Below are 15,769 nucleotides of genomic sequence, written 5' to 3' on the forward strand. Positions count from 1 at the left end.
TATAAGCAACAATACAAATAATGTATTATTACATTAAAATTAAATGTATTTTTGTGCTGTTAAATTAGTACATAATTTGCAGTTAACTATAAATTATTTATTTTGCAAAATTAACACTGGAAAAAAAAACTTTTAAATCTATCATGTCCTCGGAAGCACTTCATTTTGCTGGCCCCCATGCTTCACAGTTAGTACACTGGATCCAGTTCTCTGTTTGTGGGTCGTACACTTCTTCACAGCCTGGACACTGTATTTCCGCATGTGCTATGCTGTGTTGTTGTTGTTGTTGTTTGTTTTTTTTTTTTTTTTATATATATATATATATATATATACCGATGGTTGCGGTAATTTTTGAAATCGTCGCTGTTTTACTTTTTAGCGTCTTGTGTTTTTTGCGTTCCTCGCGAAGTTAATAAACCCGGCTTAAAAGATAGCTGTGTAAAAAAAATAACAAATATCACATGGACTCACGATCGATTTTTGTTTGTACGAAGTTGCGAACCAACTTATATTACGAATCCCATTTTTTTAAAAATTAAACATATATTTACTTTTCCAACTAGCTGCAACTATAAACACTTCAAAACTAACTTGGAGCACAATGCTCTCACACCAACACAATCCTGTATTCGCCTTTGGTCCCATACCGCCACCTCTACTGTGCAAGAATAAAATTACATAATATATTTTATTTTGATCATCAAGATGCCTTCTTACGTAGGCCTCTTTATTTTACTTACATTAAATTAATTTTGTGTTGTTCTACATCCAGTCGATAGAGAGGGACACACATCACAGGAATTGTAGAAGAGAAATCAACCGTGGCTCTTTGTAGATTGTGACATCAGGAAACCGTGGATAAAACAGCAGCCAGAATGGCCTCGCCAAGATTTGAAACCGAGTCCCGTGGAACGATATTCCAGTGTGCTAACACAGTACCACCTCGCTTAGCAAGATGAGACATTTATACGTGCGGCAAGTGAAGAAATACAATGTTGAAAAATAAACAAACTTCATCTCATTTTTAACGTCAGTGGTATCAGATAACGCTTAACTGATATTGCCAGCACACTGTGATGGTGAGCTTCAAGGACTAAACATTGGGACTGTGTTCGATTGCAAGAGTGATTTAGTTCTTCTTTTGTTCTAGAAACGAAATTTTCAAATGTCACTAAGTTTGTACTTTGTAGTTTGTAAACGGGATTAGGGTAGTAGAATTTTGATAATGTTTGTTGCTACAGTCACGTTGTCAGTAGAATTTGGTGCCTAGTCATTCAGAGCTTCGTATGCTCACTCAACACTGCTCAAAGTAGTAAATGAATGCCTGTAAGTAAAACAAAAACAGAAGAAAAATTTGTTCCTGGAACAATTTCGGTGCACAATGTAAAACCGAAATCATATTAAGGATATGCATCCTACCTAATGTGAGACCAGTGTTTTACTACCGCGCTTTCTTAGCTGTTCTCATCATTGTGTATTTCCTGTGGTAGAAAGCGCTAAATGCGACGTTGCCAATAACGCTGCTACGCCAGAAGTGTTGCCTATCTTTCAGGAATAATTTTTAAAACATTTTAAGGGCTTAACAGCGTCGTGCACACATAAACATTAGAATTCTCAATACAGCACAGAAAATATACATTTTATCTATTTTTTTAATATTCAAAGTAAATATATTACATTATAAAATAACGAAAACTCTGCTGTTAATGTACATTAAAACAATTTTTTTTTTTTTTTGTTTCGTAAGTGCTCTTTATAAATACACAAATGCATCTGGTTGTGTTAATGTCTAAAAATAAAAATATTCTTCTTTCAGATGAATTATCTTGCAATATTGAGGATAAATTTTCAATGAACTAAACTGAGTTGCGCGATCACTTGTTTGCTGTTTCCACTGGAAAAAAAAAAAACATAAAACATAAAACAGACTTCTGAAATGCGTCTCATTAAGAAAATTACATGATGCAATTACAATAAATAGTGTATGTGTGTGTGTGTGTGTGTGTGTGTGTGTGTACACGCGCGCGCGCGCGCGTGCATAATACAGTTTTACTCACGAGCTGCTGGTTTCTTTTTCATCTGCAGAACGAGATCGTGAATTAAGTCCAGAAATGTTCGAGGAAGTGTGTTTATCCCCCATGTAAGAAACTGTTGAAAAAGTCCAGGCACATATATCATCTGAAAATACACAAACATTAAGGAACAAGTTCAGTAGAAAAAAAAATTCTCTAAATTGAACTAACAACTCAAACTTATAAATAAATTACACAAATAGACAACAGGTAAATCCTTTATCATGATTTGGCGTGAAGCCTAATAAAATAATGCTAATTAAACTGGTGTGAACGCTAAATTTCACGCGTTTGCATGAACAAAAGCTGTGACAGCTGTGGTGGCATTATTTCCAATACAGTTACACCAACCCCTTCTACTTCTTAAATTCCCCGTTTTCATGGACTTCAGTCAGTAAACCAAATAATCGGCCTCAATTTTATCTAGTCAGTAAAACATTTAACATCAAATTTACTGATTTTGCACCGACTCACTTCTCGGTAAAAGTCCACACCAAACAAAGAGCAAATGACACGGTGACAGTGACCTTGGAGGGAGTGATAGGGTTGGCAACCCTGCGCGGTACCATACAACATACTGGTATTAGGAAACGCTCAAACGCTGCAGAACTACCAGCGTTCCAGTTTACAAACCGCAGCTTCTTAAAATACGCTCCACCGTGAATAAAAACTGGCAAATAAAGTTAAAGGGTTTACGACGTCACTGAAAATGTCACCAGCACAGCCATGTTTGTTTGACAGGTTGGATGACTATAGTTTCCATCAAATATTTTGCGTATAGGACGGGGTCTAAAATATGCCGGATGTTGGATGCAATCAGCCAATCAAAATGTGCCTAGGGAAAATGGAAATATTTTCCGTTCTCAAAACAACAAATCTTTGAAATGGCGAAGAACACATGGGCGATTAAAGAGGAATTTGAGGTGAGATAACTATAACATTGTTCATTTAGATGTCATATTGGGTCTCTAGCTTTTGAATATCTCTGAATATTTACTTCATTCCGTAACAAATACTTTTGCGAGTTGACTTTATATATGTTTTAAAAATTTAAAAAAAAGAGTCAGTCTTTCAGTACTAGCCAGAGATGTGTAACATCTGACCTCAATAACAATCAAGTTCATGTGTTCTCATGAACGCAAATGCACTTATAATACGAAACTCTGACACGAAATTTAACGTATATTCTATAAGACACTGATTCCGACTGTGATAAATATATGACAATTGTGTTTTCAACTACATTTATTGACGCTAATCACGCGTAGTTTACTCACTCGTCGCTGGAATTTGAAGCCGGCGCAGCTACGTCGACTATTGAATAATTTGCAGAGTTAAATGTTAAACTATACAATGATAAAGCTCCGATAAAAAGCGAAAAAAAAAATTTAAAAATACTAAACCCCGGCTTTGGAACTAATTTTTGACAAGGAATTTTATTAAAATACTGCCCATCTTGTTAACATTCACTAAACAGGTACCTAATATATATTATGAAGTTTCCCTTTGGCTTAAGTGGGGAAAAGCAAACTTTGATAGTGTGACTGAATCATAACATATTTGAGGTTATCTGTCCAAATATATCTTATGGAGAAAGCTGAAAGCAATTTATTTTACGTCAAATATTATCTATCCCTCCAACTATTGTAAAATATATTTGAAAATAATTTTACAGTAGACATGGTCTTAAAGTGAATATATTCAATATATATTTTGTATACACTCTATATGAACTGTACCGCGGTACTTGCTGTATTTTGTTTCCCTGACGTTGCAACAGCTGCTGGCCCACTGCAAGTCTCCGCACATAAAACAAGTGACAAGCACAGTTTGTCGGCAAAGGACAGCGCAACCCAAGAACCTACCTTAGGCGTGAGGCCCAGGGCAGCATCCACCATGTCGTCAACAACTACGTGCAGCCTGTCAGATATAAACAGATCTCTCGATGAGTTTAATTTTTCCTATAACATAGGAAATAATAATTAATAATTTCGACATATCCCACAGGCATCGAATCCAAATTTAGTTATTTTTTTCTTTCATTCGTGCAAAATTTCGGACTTAATTTCAAATCATTCGCAAATAATAATCAAATAGTATAAGGAGGCGATATAGGGACTGAAAGACTAATATCAGTTTCAACAGTTTTTATGCCATAAAACTTTGGTATCTTTTAAAATTGAAAAACTGTCTTTGTTGCGGCAGGTATCTCACATTGGGATATTTTTAGACCATAACCTAGTGTTATTTAGAGTATTATTACAGTAACAGTTACTAATGATAATTAAAAACTAAATGATAATGATTATACAGCAATTGTTTTTTTTTCTGTTAAAAGTGAAATTTTAAGTTTTGGGTCAAATTTTGAGCTAAATAATGGATAACATACTAATCCTAAAATAAATATCGTTAGGAGTGATTTGTAGCTAATATATTAAACTTAATCGTTCATTTATACACCTGCATACTATTTACTTTACTTCCATTCAGAAAGTTTCGTGGCAAGTTCGCAAGTTGGGTTTTACCCCGTACAGCTCTGCATCTAAGCTTAAGGCTTCGCGCCCTAAACTATTGTATGTAGGTACACATTTCAAAGATAAAAAAAAAGTGCATTTATTCGTCCTAAATACAACAAAAACTTCTTTTTGTGTCACATTCACGTTTTTGCCTATAAAATGTGAAGTAAACTTAAAGTTATATGCCTTCACCTTGGATATGCAAAACACTATAACAAACCTCACAAGTTTTGATATATTCTTCTCCATAAGCAGATTGCGTGTCTTTTGGACAACTCTTCCAAGTTTCTGTTAACATGTTATCAATGTTCTTACTTGAAGTTATGGCCGTCCTAAAAAAAAAAAAAGTAGGCCTTAAAATTAAATTAAATTGAATGTGTTCTTTGATATGATGGCAGCCAAACTATAAGTGAGTGCCAAGTTCATCCATTCCCAGTAGACACACAGTACATACATCGTAATTCCCATCGTAATTCCCCCCCCCCCCCCTAAAGATTGATTTCACAAAAGTGAATGGACTATATACACACACACACACTAAGTGGGAAACACCACCTACTATCATCATACATATATAGTTCTCAAGAAAACAATACCCAAGTCTTGTAGTTTTATTTTGATTTTTTCGTTTCTTTTATTCTCTTGTAATGAAACATAGCTATGGTTACTTGTTGGAGTCAACACTTTCGCTCGCGTGAAATAATAAGTTATTTCCTCGCGGCGAATACAGACTAGATCCTGCTAGAGAATATGTTGTTGCAGCAAGGTGTAGACGGTCTGGGAGATATGACTTGATATCTGCCCAAGATTGAGATGAATAGTTCTATACTAGAATTATAGCATAAAGATGGAAAAATCCAAGATGGCGCGGGGCCTAATCCTTCTTAATGGCTTCGTCCTTGTGCCATACGGCTAATCGGGCGGCGACATAATCATAATACTATTTAAAAATAAGACATACACGGCTTATCCTGGTGGAAAAATGGAGGGGGAAGGGGTGGCAGGGATGTGAAATAAGAAAAATAAAAAAAAAATGTTATCGACAGATTTTTGAAGAAAAAAATTTAGAGGCTGGTAGTAGAATATCAAACACTTTGAATAAACCTATTACAAAATAGACACACTACGTATTCTGCGAGAAGTCGTAAGAACTACGACTATGGAAATGCCCTCCCACTTCCATTTCGAACTGCACATGTGGTTGCCTTCCCCGGGGTTCGGACCCAGGTCCCTCGGGACCGGGGCCTGTGCTGGGGTCCTTACCGCATCGCGTCCACCTGACTCAGGTTTCAACCAGTCTGTCAGCGCGACCATATTCGCGGGCGCGTTAGTCTTCCACATTTGAACATGTTCTATTTACGCAGCTGTCGCAGAAGTTAAGAGCATCAGCACTTTGTTTTTCAAACGATCGTTAGATTGGTGAATAGATATTTTAAAAAAATTGTTTATTTTTAAAATTTTATTTATTAAACAATCGCAAACAAGGTGTGTGTGTGTTTTTTTTTTAATTTTAAACACGGATTTTTAAGATGGCAGCCGTAACGAAACGCGCATCAATGGCGATCTACACGTGCAAGATGGCAGGCGTAACGAACAGTGCAATGATGACGACATACACGATCAAGATGGCGGATGCAACGAAATGTGCAACGTTTCTATAATCGAAGATGGCGATCGTAACGATATGTGGAACGCTATTTCTAAATATTTTAATAATTTTAATTTTCATAAGTTTTACCCGATTTTCTGGCATAAAAATTACGGATTTTCAATATTGGCGGCCGTAACGATAAATGCAACGGTTATGAAACAATACAATATGGCGGTCATGACATCATAATTTATAAGGTGGCTTAGATCGGATTGTCACTGGAGAATTTAAGACACTTTGGAGAAAGTTTAAGCCGTTGACATTTTTGAAGACTAAAACGGGAAATTTTTCCACAAAACGGCATTTTTCCCTTCGAAGTAGAGACAATTTTTATTTTTAAAATTTGAGATTTTTGGCGGAATATTAAAAAAAAAAAAAAAAAAAAAACTGGAAATTTTGGCAGATTTTGAGCAAATTTTGGGGCATTTTTGGTAAATTTTGAAGGTAAATGTCATGGCCACCGTAGTGTCACAATCCAAGATGGCGGTCGGCTCCTCCTGCGGAAGCCTGTCCTCGGAGCCCCATGTATATACTACTGAAGTTATCCGTTTTTAACAAGTTTTCAAAGTGTAGCAACTTTGACAGGTTTTGCTAGTGGACGTGACTTTTCATCGAATTTTCAAGAGATTTTAGCCAGTTTCACTAAAAGATATCTTCAGATCTTGTAGACAATGCTGAGTCTTTTCTAAACAAGCATTATAACTTATTTTTAAATTGTCGTTTAACAGGTTTTGAAAGTGGACAAATCAATTAATATAATAATGGAATATATTGATATAATTAAGATAATCATACTAATATATAAATTTTTGCAACTGAATCATGTTTTTACATTTAAATCAATTATTAATATAATATAAATTATTAAATGATTAACAGTGCTCCTATTCGGAATTAACGTATAGGCTATATGTCATTATGAAATTCCATCCCTAGAAAGAGTGAAAAGGAGGGTACGTTTATTTTCATAAAAATAATATCTCCGAAGCAAACCAAAATATCAACTCCTGGTTGCCAGTGTCCTTAATTCTTCACTCAAGTAAAAAAAAAATAAAAAAATAAAAAATAATAATAATAATGGTTGTGTCATAAAAAACATATAATGTTTAGTTAAAAATGAAATCATATACGTATTACCGAACCTTTTAAAGTCATTAAGCAAATAAGAATTAATTACATACATAAAGTACTATATGTAATGGTTATTTTTTTATTTATCTAAATTCGACAGGTATATGTCTTGTTAAATGGGGGTGCGTTCCGTTTAGTAACCCAAAAAAAAATCCTTGTAGTTAATGTAGTAGTAAGGCATTTGATACAAATAATTACCATACAAACACTTCCAACTCCCTTTTACCAAATAATTCGACCTTTCATTGTATACGACTGCAGTCCCATTAGAAGTAACATTTTCAATGACGAGAAATAAATATCATGGGCAAATAGGCCTACTACAAGTGTCGGAGAATAACTCAGGCATCTGCATGCCTGAAGAGATAAACTCCACCTAGCAAAAACTACGGTTTGCAATCATATAGAGCACGTGAACGAAATCGTGAGTACAAGCTGATAAATGTATAAACTTAGGATAAGAATTAATTTCTGATAAAAAGCAGGAGAGATCATAAGCAACGACTAGCTATCCCGGCAATATACAACTACCCACTATCTCCCACTTATCGCAAAGCCCTCGTAAAGTGCAATTCTTACTATCATCTAGTGTTCAGCAAATGAATCGTAGGGTAGCATCGCATCTCGAAATTTCAACTACCTGACAACTTTTCTCTTACGAAGACTCAGGTCCGAACTCTGCGGCCAACTCGGTGAACGATACACGGAACGGAAGGAGAGCTGCTAACATCCCAGTTGACACCGCATTCACTCCTCACTAACTAACACCACTATTTATGGAATATCGCCGTTATCGCTAGTAACATGGTACGCAGAAGAAAAAAAACATTGGGAAGTAATGCAAAAAAATTGGTATTTATGTGACAATACGAAATCATACTTCCTTTGTGAGAACAAAGTTTATCTCATGTGACTCGCATAGTCTTAACAATATCAAGCGCACAAATACTTGAACTAGAGATACTTACTTGAAGACAGATGGTTCGATTCCGTGTACAGAGACTGACCACTTCCTCATTTCCCTCCTCAAGGACTCCACAAATGCTTGAACAGCAGACTTCGACATTGCATAGTAAGACATCCCGAAAGTGGGAAAACTTCCTGCAAATAAATGTTTTTTCCTTTCACTGTCTGTACAACAAGCAATAATATTCTGATACGTTTTACATGCGTCTGAACTTACTCTGAAATGGAGAACTTGTTATGCATCACTTCAGTTGTGCATTCCTAAAAAGTCAACATTTCACTTAGAGGTAAATTGAAGAAGTGTCGTCCTTTCAATTTATTATACATTCTATCAATAAATGTTTTTTTTTCTGCGAGGGCAACTGACATTATGGCATAATACACTAATATTTTATATCAATGCCGAAAATTTCATTTTATCTATAGGATTAAACATTAAAAAAAAACATTTATGTTCTTTAAATTATTCATGCAATGGGGAATTTTGATTAAATGCAGTTATTTTGGACATATCCCATTGCAGTTTTGCACCGCTTGTCATGAAAATGTTCAAAGTCTTTTTACTAATGTGCCTGTACTTACTGTCATGAAAACCAAATTGGAATATGACAGCACTTTGAAAGAAAGAACAGAAATACACATTTCATCACTCATGGAACTTATTACTCTCTGTGTCAATACAACCTACTTCCAGTTCAAAGACAAATTCTATAAGCAAACTGAAGGAATGGCAAAGGGTTCTTTACGTTCATGGCCAACATTTTCATGGAGAGTTTCGATCAAGAAGCACTAAACACAACAAACACTCCACCTAAAATCTGGCTTCGTTATGTTGACGACACTTTCCCAGTTTGGCAACATGTCCCCGAAAAGTTAGAAGAGTTTTCCCAGTTCCTCAATTCTCTCAGGCCATCTATACGGTTCACAAATGAAATAGAAACCAAAGGGAACCTTCCTTTCCTAGATGTCCTAGCTTCCAGGGAAAACTGCAAAATCACCACTAAAGTGTACAGGAACTCAACTCTTACAGACCAATATCTTCGTATCAATTCCAACCATCCAAAAAGCACCAAAACTGACGTAATCAACACTTTTATCAACCGAGCTGAAGTTATTTGTTCCGACAAGAAATCAGTTTCTGATGAACAAAATCACTTAAAGCATGAACTTCTAGCAAATGGCTACCCAACTGACATAAAACAGCACATTACATCAAACAAATCCCAAATTACTCAACAAAAAACTACAGATAAATCAAGTGGTACATTAATTAGTCCTTATGTTCGTGGCCTCTAAGAAAGAAATAAGACGTTTGGGTAAAAAATACAGACTAAGAACAGTTTTCAAGTCAAATTCTACTATCAAAAGCATGATTACCAGAGTAAAACCAGCCATGGATAAGTTTCAATGTCAGAACTGTGTGTGTCAGATCCCCAGCGAATGTGGTTGTATGTACATCGGAGAAACTGGCAGGGCCCTTTCAACACGCATTAAGGAGCGCATAAATAAATAAAGCCCGCCGCACACGGTACAATATTCCTTACAATATTGTAAGATAGGAGTCGTACTGGCTCTACTACTAGTTTCTTCACTCGAATTCAAACTGGATACTAGTAGCTGTACGAGCTGGTCTACTGGTTTTGCGTAATAGACTGCGTCCTATTTTCGTTGCTTGGTTTGTTCCAATATTTAAGGAGTGGCCAATCAGAACTCACGAAAACAGCATGAGGGGTTGTTTACACTTATAAGCGCGCATGTCGTGATAAACATGGACGGAAAGAAGTGGAATAGTGACCAACTCCTCGTTTTAATAAATGCATACAAAGAAGAGCCTTGTTTGTATACAGCAAGAAATGTGAATTATCATAATAAAAATTTGTTGTGGAGAATATTCTCTTAACAAAACTAGTTAGGCAGCTAGAATCGTGTGCAGCAGAAACTTGTAGCGCACCTAGTGTTTGAGTTTGTAGCCTACACAGTACAGAAACCAGTAAGCATTCTAGTAAGCAAACTAGTAGAAAATATTGTACTGTGTGCGGTGGGCTTAACATAAAGAAGGGTGAAACCCAAAAATATAGACTTGTTGAACATGCCAAGGAAAATAGCCAAAGAATACTCTATGACAATGCTGCACCACTCATACAGGAAGAACACCCAATTAAAATGAAACTTATGGAATCAGCATTTATTATCAGCAATAGGAATATTATCAGTCACAAAACCATTGAATTAAAAAAATATGTGGAAACCTTTAATTAAAAAAGAAACCAATTTATTACAGAACTCAGTTGCAAAATTACAACCCTCACAGCAATACATCAGCCAATAATATAACCTTTTTTGTGCGCAGTCCATAACTTACCATTTTTTTTGTAAAAGCTACAGTTACATTAAAAATTAATTAATTAAAATATATATGGTTAATAAAGTATGTAGCTGACGACTCTCTGTCGGCTATCATCTCAATGGTGGATTGGCAGACCAGTCCTATAAGATTTAAGCACCAACAAGTAGGCAATTAGCCACACCTAGAAAGCAAATTAGCAATCCCCTAGGCAGGAAGTAAAGGTCCATTGGATCAGGTACTCCATAGCAAAATGCAAAGGGTCACTGGGCGATACTCAATAGAGTACCTATATGTTCGGAGCTCAATGCAAACAAAAAAAAAAGTGTCCGATATCAGTCTGTTTGTGCCCGATGACGGGAGCAGATGTCAGTTACCGAAATGTCGCAAATTTTATTGGAAACCTTCTGTGTTCATCAGTGCTATCGGCGCGGTGTTGTCCATAGTACTTGTTTATCTTCATCGCTGTGTTTATATGTTTGCTGCGTTGTCCAGGTTTGTCATCTGCCTGCATTTTATCTGTCTCGTCTTTGTTAGCCCACTGTGATCGTCTGTGTTGTTGTATTAGTCTGTGTTGTTATATAATTATTTTTCATGACTAAGTTCCTTTAAAGGAATTCTTGTGCAGTCTGATATTTAGATGTTGAAAATTTTTTGCCCGTGCTGTCGTCGTTGTGTTGTCTATAATACCTGTTTAATTTCATCGATGGTTCTGTTTGTCCGACATCAGCTGATTCAGTTTTGTTTGTGTGAAATTGTACCTTCATATTTTTTATTTATATTTTTTTTTATTTTCAGAATTTTTCCATGACAAACAGTGCAAAACTGCAATGACGTATGTCCAATAAAACTGCATTATATTAAAAAAAATGTAAATCATATGTAAATGTGCTTTTCTGACATTGTTTATATGTTAACTATAGATAATTTATTCTGCGCCTCTGTCAACGTCAGTTTATCTAATAATTATTATGTTAAAAAATATGAGCATTCATTTCCTTACCTCACTGCTACTGGTGCTTTCATTACAATTATTCATTAGTTACATTCTACAAAATGTGATAGTATTTCATGAACAAAACAATTACCCGCTTGACTGCTCAAGCAAACTATTCTTCCTTTCGATCGCTTTATCATCGGCAGGAAGGCTTTTGTCACTCGCACGACTCCGATTGCATTCACGTCCATCACCTGTTGGAGCAGTTCCACTCGACTCCAGTCAACTTCCCCAACAGCTCCGATCCCGGCATTGTTGATAACCGCCCACAATCCTGAAACAGGATCAGAGATGTGTTCGGGCTGTCCACGTGTAGTGTCGGAACGTGGTTGGCTCAGTTGGTAATCAAGAAACACATAGTAGCAAATCCCTGCTAAGAAATAAACAAAGTAAAGCATCCTAGGTGTTTGCACCAAATCCTGGCGCCAAAGCCTTCTCTCCTTCGCAATAACGCATGAATTCTAGTGAACATTGGCGTCGAACCATCCTACAGAGAGAAGGGAAGCCACAGTAAAACACAACCCCCCCCCCCCCCCTCCTAAAATTCTAAAATTATACATTTTTTCACTTGATCCAAATGACAGTATGTAAATTAATTGTATATGTGTCATTAGCTACAGATATATTCAACAACTTAATTCAAGGAAACATTCTGTATATAGTTACGCGCATCACTGATTTAATGATCGCATAATGCCGTAAGCTATATAATTTTTATTGCTCTTTGCTAACCTGTTCCTCCTAGCATTGCGACCAAGTCCATGGCACAATTCTGTTTTCATGCGCTTACAGTGTAACATTTCCATTGCTCTTTGCTAACCTCTTCCTCCTAGCATTGCTGGCGAGTCCGTGGCGCAAAGATAATATTTTGACTACATCTGCACATCATCGGTGAGTTAAGTATCTTAGATGTATGATTCTGTGTGGTGGTTGATGTGTATAATTCTGTGTGTCAATGATTATGTGTTTGACCATTATATATGTATATATGTATGTATGTATATATATATAAATATATATATATATATGTCCATTATCTTCCCTTATGTCGTTCTATGTTTGAATGATTAATTTCATAAGGTCTTTCCTTTTTTGTTGGTATCACCTTTATATGCAATGAAATATGAAATACAGATTTTATTGTTCAATATATCTTCACACGCCCAACTGTATGTGGCTTTGTTACGATTAGGAATTGCAAGTCAAGTGAAAGTGTATATTGAATAAATCAACAGCAAGGAAGATTGTATCACCAGAGACAATAATGAGCAATTTAGTTTTTCAAGAGGTTCTTCATTAAAGACAATTTTTGGAAAATATTTTTTATCATCATTATATATGTGTATATATATGTATATATTTAAGAAACAATTTTAATTTGCAATAGATTAAAATAAATTGAATTTTTAATAAATATTTTGTGTATATTAAATTAAAGTGCTTGTTATACTTATTAATCATTATTCAACGGGTACCTTTGGCGCCTTACAGCTTACTGAAATTATGCAAGTAATTAAATATTAAATTCAAATTTAATGAAAATTTTTAAGTTACACTTCTTTGGGCGCGTTATGGAAAAATTATGAGAATGTATTTTTATGATGCAACTCGCTGCATGCAAAAAAAATTGACAGGATGAAAACAGGCTACATAAAAATTATGCATAAGTGAGGATATGTTATACTTCTTTAGGCACTTTATGAAAAAAATAATGACAGTGGATTAATAAGCTGCCCGCACAGCATGAAACGAATAATCCAAAGAGGGTGGAAGAGCGTGGAAGAGCGTGGAAGAGCGTGGAAGAGTGTGGAAGAGCGTGGAAGAGGGTGGAAGAGCGTGGAAGAGCGTGGAAGAGCGTGGAAGAGCGTGGAAGAGGGTGGAAGAGCGTGGAAGAGGGTGGAAGAGCGTGGAAGAGGGTGGAAGAGCGTGGAAGAGGGTGGAAGAGGGTGGAAGAGCGTGGAAGAGCGTGGAAGAGCGTGGAAGAGGGCGGAAGAGCGTGGAAGCGGGTGTAAGAGCGTGTAAGAGGGTGGAAGAGTGTGGAAGAGCGTGGAAGAGGGCGGAAGAGCGTGGAAGCGGGTGGAAGAGCGTGGAAGAGCGTGGAAGAGGGCGGAAGCGGGTGGAAGAGCGTGGAAGAGGGTGGAAGAGCGTGTAAGAGGGTGGAAGAGCGTGGAATCGGGTGGAAGAGCGTGTAAGAGCGTGGAAGAGAGTGGAAGAGCGTGGAAGAGGGCGGAAGAGCGTGGAAGCGGGTGGAAGAGGGTGGAAGAGCGTGGAAGAGGGCGGAAGAGCGTGGAAGCGGGTGGAAGAGCGTGTAAGAGGGTGGAAGAGCCTCGCGCGGTGTTACCTCTGCCCTGGAGGACGTGCTCGGCGAGGCGCACGGCGTCTCCCACCTGCCGCTCGTTCGTGACGTCCAGCGGCAGCACGGTGAGGCGCGGCGAGCAGGAGGCGCGCAGCGTCGCGGCGCCCTCGCCGTCGGGGCGCAGGCAGCCGGCCAGCACGGGCGCCCCCAGCGCGTCCAGGCGCCGCGCGCACAGCTGGCCGAACCCCGAGTCGCAGCCTGCACACGCCCGTGCCCCCCCGCTCAGCCCCGCTCAGACCGCTCCGTCCGGCTCTTCCCGCGGCCGTCGAGGCGTGTCCAAACAAGTGAGTTACCGTGGCTCTGCCTGTCAGAGTGTTTTATTTAATAAGTGTTTCGTACCTTAAACTAACTTTTTTGCATCGTCCAGGGATTGAACCGAGGTCATGAATCGTTTTAATCAATTATTATTTTAACAAATAAATTTTTTTGATGATTTTTGAAACATTGTCTTAATTTATAGCAAAAAAAATTACGGATTTCCAATATGGTGGCCAAGAAGGTTGACAAGATGGCGGACGCCACGGTAGTATATACCACTGCACTTTAGCGGGTAAAAATTAAACTAATGTGGCAACAGCACCCTCTAGCAGACGAAAACAATATGTCGGATCCAAGATGGTTTTAGTGCTCTCTAGCAGATGAAAAAAAGATGGTTATCATGACATTATACTGGTTGATGTATCTTCCTTGATGTAAGTGGTGGGAGGACAGTCTGTCGGTGACTTCCATGGAGGAAGCAGACATTGCCATTTTTTAATTATTATTTTTAATTTTAAAATGATTTTTATTGTTTTTCTTATTTTTTGGATGAAAAGTAAGGATTTTCAATATGGTAGACATGATGTCAATATTCAAAGATAAAATAGTGTACATGTGTTACTCTAAGTCTTATACACACAAGTGCAATACTGTCTCGTTTAATAAGGTGTGTTGGCACAATGCATCACACTCTGTGCAAAGAGATCAGGCTTCAACTCACAGGTAAGAAAAGTACGTGCATTGTGTTTTTAAAATAAGATTACTAGCCACGCCCCCAACCCAATATAGCTAAATGCATCAAAGTGGTGGGTTTGTTAATATTAATTTTTAAAAAAAAGAAGATATGTGTACAAGTGCTACCTGTGATCAGCACGGCCCTGTCGCCGAGGCCTGGCAGCAGCCTCCTTGGGACCGTGTTGACCAATAGCTTGACGAGCAGGTCAGCCAACACCACAGACAGCAGGCAGAACCCCAGGTCCACGAACAAGCCGGGGAACATGATCGCCGTCAGCCCTTTGAGGGAGCCGAAGACAGCCGCGGCCAGCGCGAGGAACAAGGACCAGCTGTAGTCCATCCTCCAGCAGCCTCCTGCTACACCAGCACACAAGCAACTGCTACTGCTAGGACAGCAGACTCGACCCCAGGTCCACTAACAAGCCGGGGAACATGGTCGCCGTCAGCCCTTTGAGGGAGCCGAAGACAGCCGCAGCCAGCGCGAGGAACAAGGACCAGCTGTAGTCCATCCTCCAGCAGCCTCCTGCTACACCAGCACACAAGCAGCTGCTACTGCTAGGACAGCAGGCAGAACCCCAGGTCCACGAACAAGCCGGGAAACATGATCGCTGTCAGCCCTTTGAGGGAGCCGAAGACAGCCGCGGCCAGCGCGAGGAACAAGGACCAGCTGTAGTCCATCCTCCAGCAGCCTCCTGCTACACCAGCACACAAGCAACTGCTACTGCTAGGACAGCAGACAGAGC

The 15,769-nt window shown here is 38.2% G+C and overlaps 1 protein-coding gene across 1 annotated transcript; it reads right to left on the reverse strand.

Moving 5' to 3' along the window:
* Window positions 1-330: 330 nt before the first annotated feature.
* LOC134542235 (short-chain dehydrogenase/reductase family 9C member 7-like) lies at window positions 331-15,374 on the reverse strand. Its single transcript, XM_063386326.1, has 8 exons — window positions 15,153-15,374; window positions 14,019-14,231; window positions 11,769-11,951; window positions 8,339-8,471; window positions 4,809-4,920; window positions 3,938-4,033; window positions 2,058-2,178; window positions 331-1,894 (listed from the first exon to the last, which is right to left on the reverse strand). The coding sequence occupies exons 1-8, from the start codon at window positions 15,364-15,366 to the stop codon at window positions 1,875-1,877; spliced, it is 1,092 nt and encodes a 363-aa protein (XP_063242396.1). The 5' UTR covers window positions 15,367-15,374; the 3' UTR covers window positions 331-1,874.
* Window positions 15,375-15,769: the final 395 nt, after the last annotated feature.

The sequence above is a fragment of the Bacillus rossius genome (genome assembly GCF_032445375.1).
Source record: "Bacillus rossius redtenbacheri isolate Brsri chromosome 4 unlocalized genomic scaffold, Brsri_v3 Brsri_v3_scf4_2, whole genome shotgun sequence".
NCBI classification, from domain to species: Eukaryota; Metazoa; Arthropoda; class Insecta; order Phasmatodea; family Bacillidae; genus Bacillus; species Bacillus rossius.

Coding starts and splice junctions, on each gene's coding strand:
- LOC134542235 (XM_063386326.1), bottom strand. CDS start 15,366: ATGGACTACAGCTGGTCCTTGTTCCTCGCGCTGGCCGCGGCTGTCTTC. Junction 4,921..8,338: donor ATCGAACCATCTGTCTTCAA/GTAAGTATCTCT, acceptor TTTTTTTTTTAG/GACGGCCATAACTTCAAGTA. Junction 1,895..2,057: donor GAAAAAGAAACCAGCAGCTC/GTGAGTAAAACT, acceptor TTTTTTTTCCAG/TGGAAACAGCAAACAAGTGA.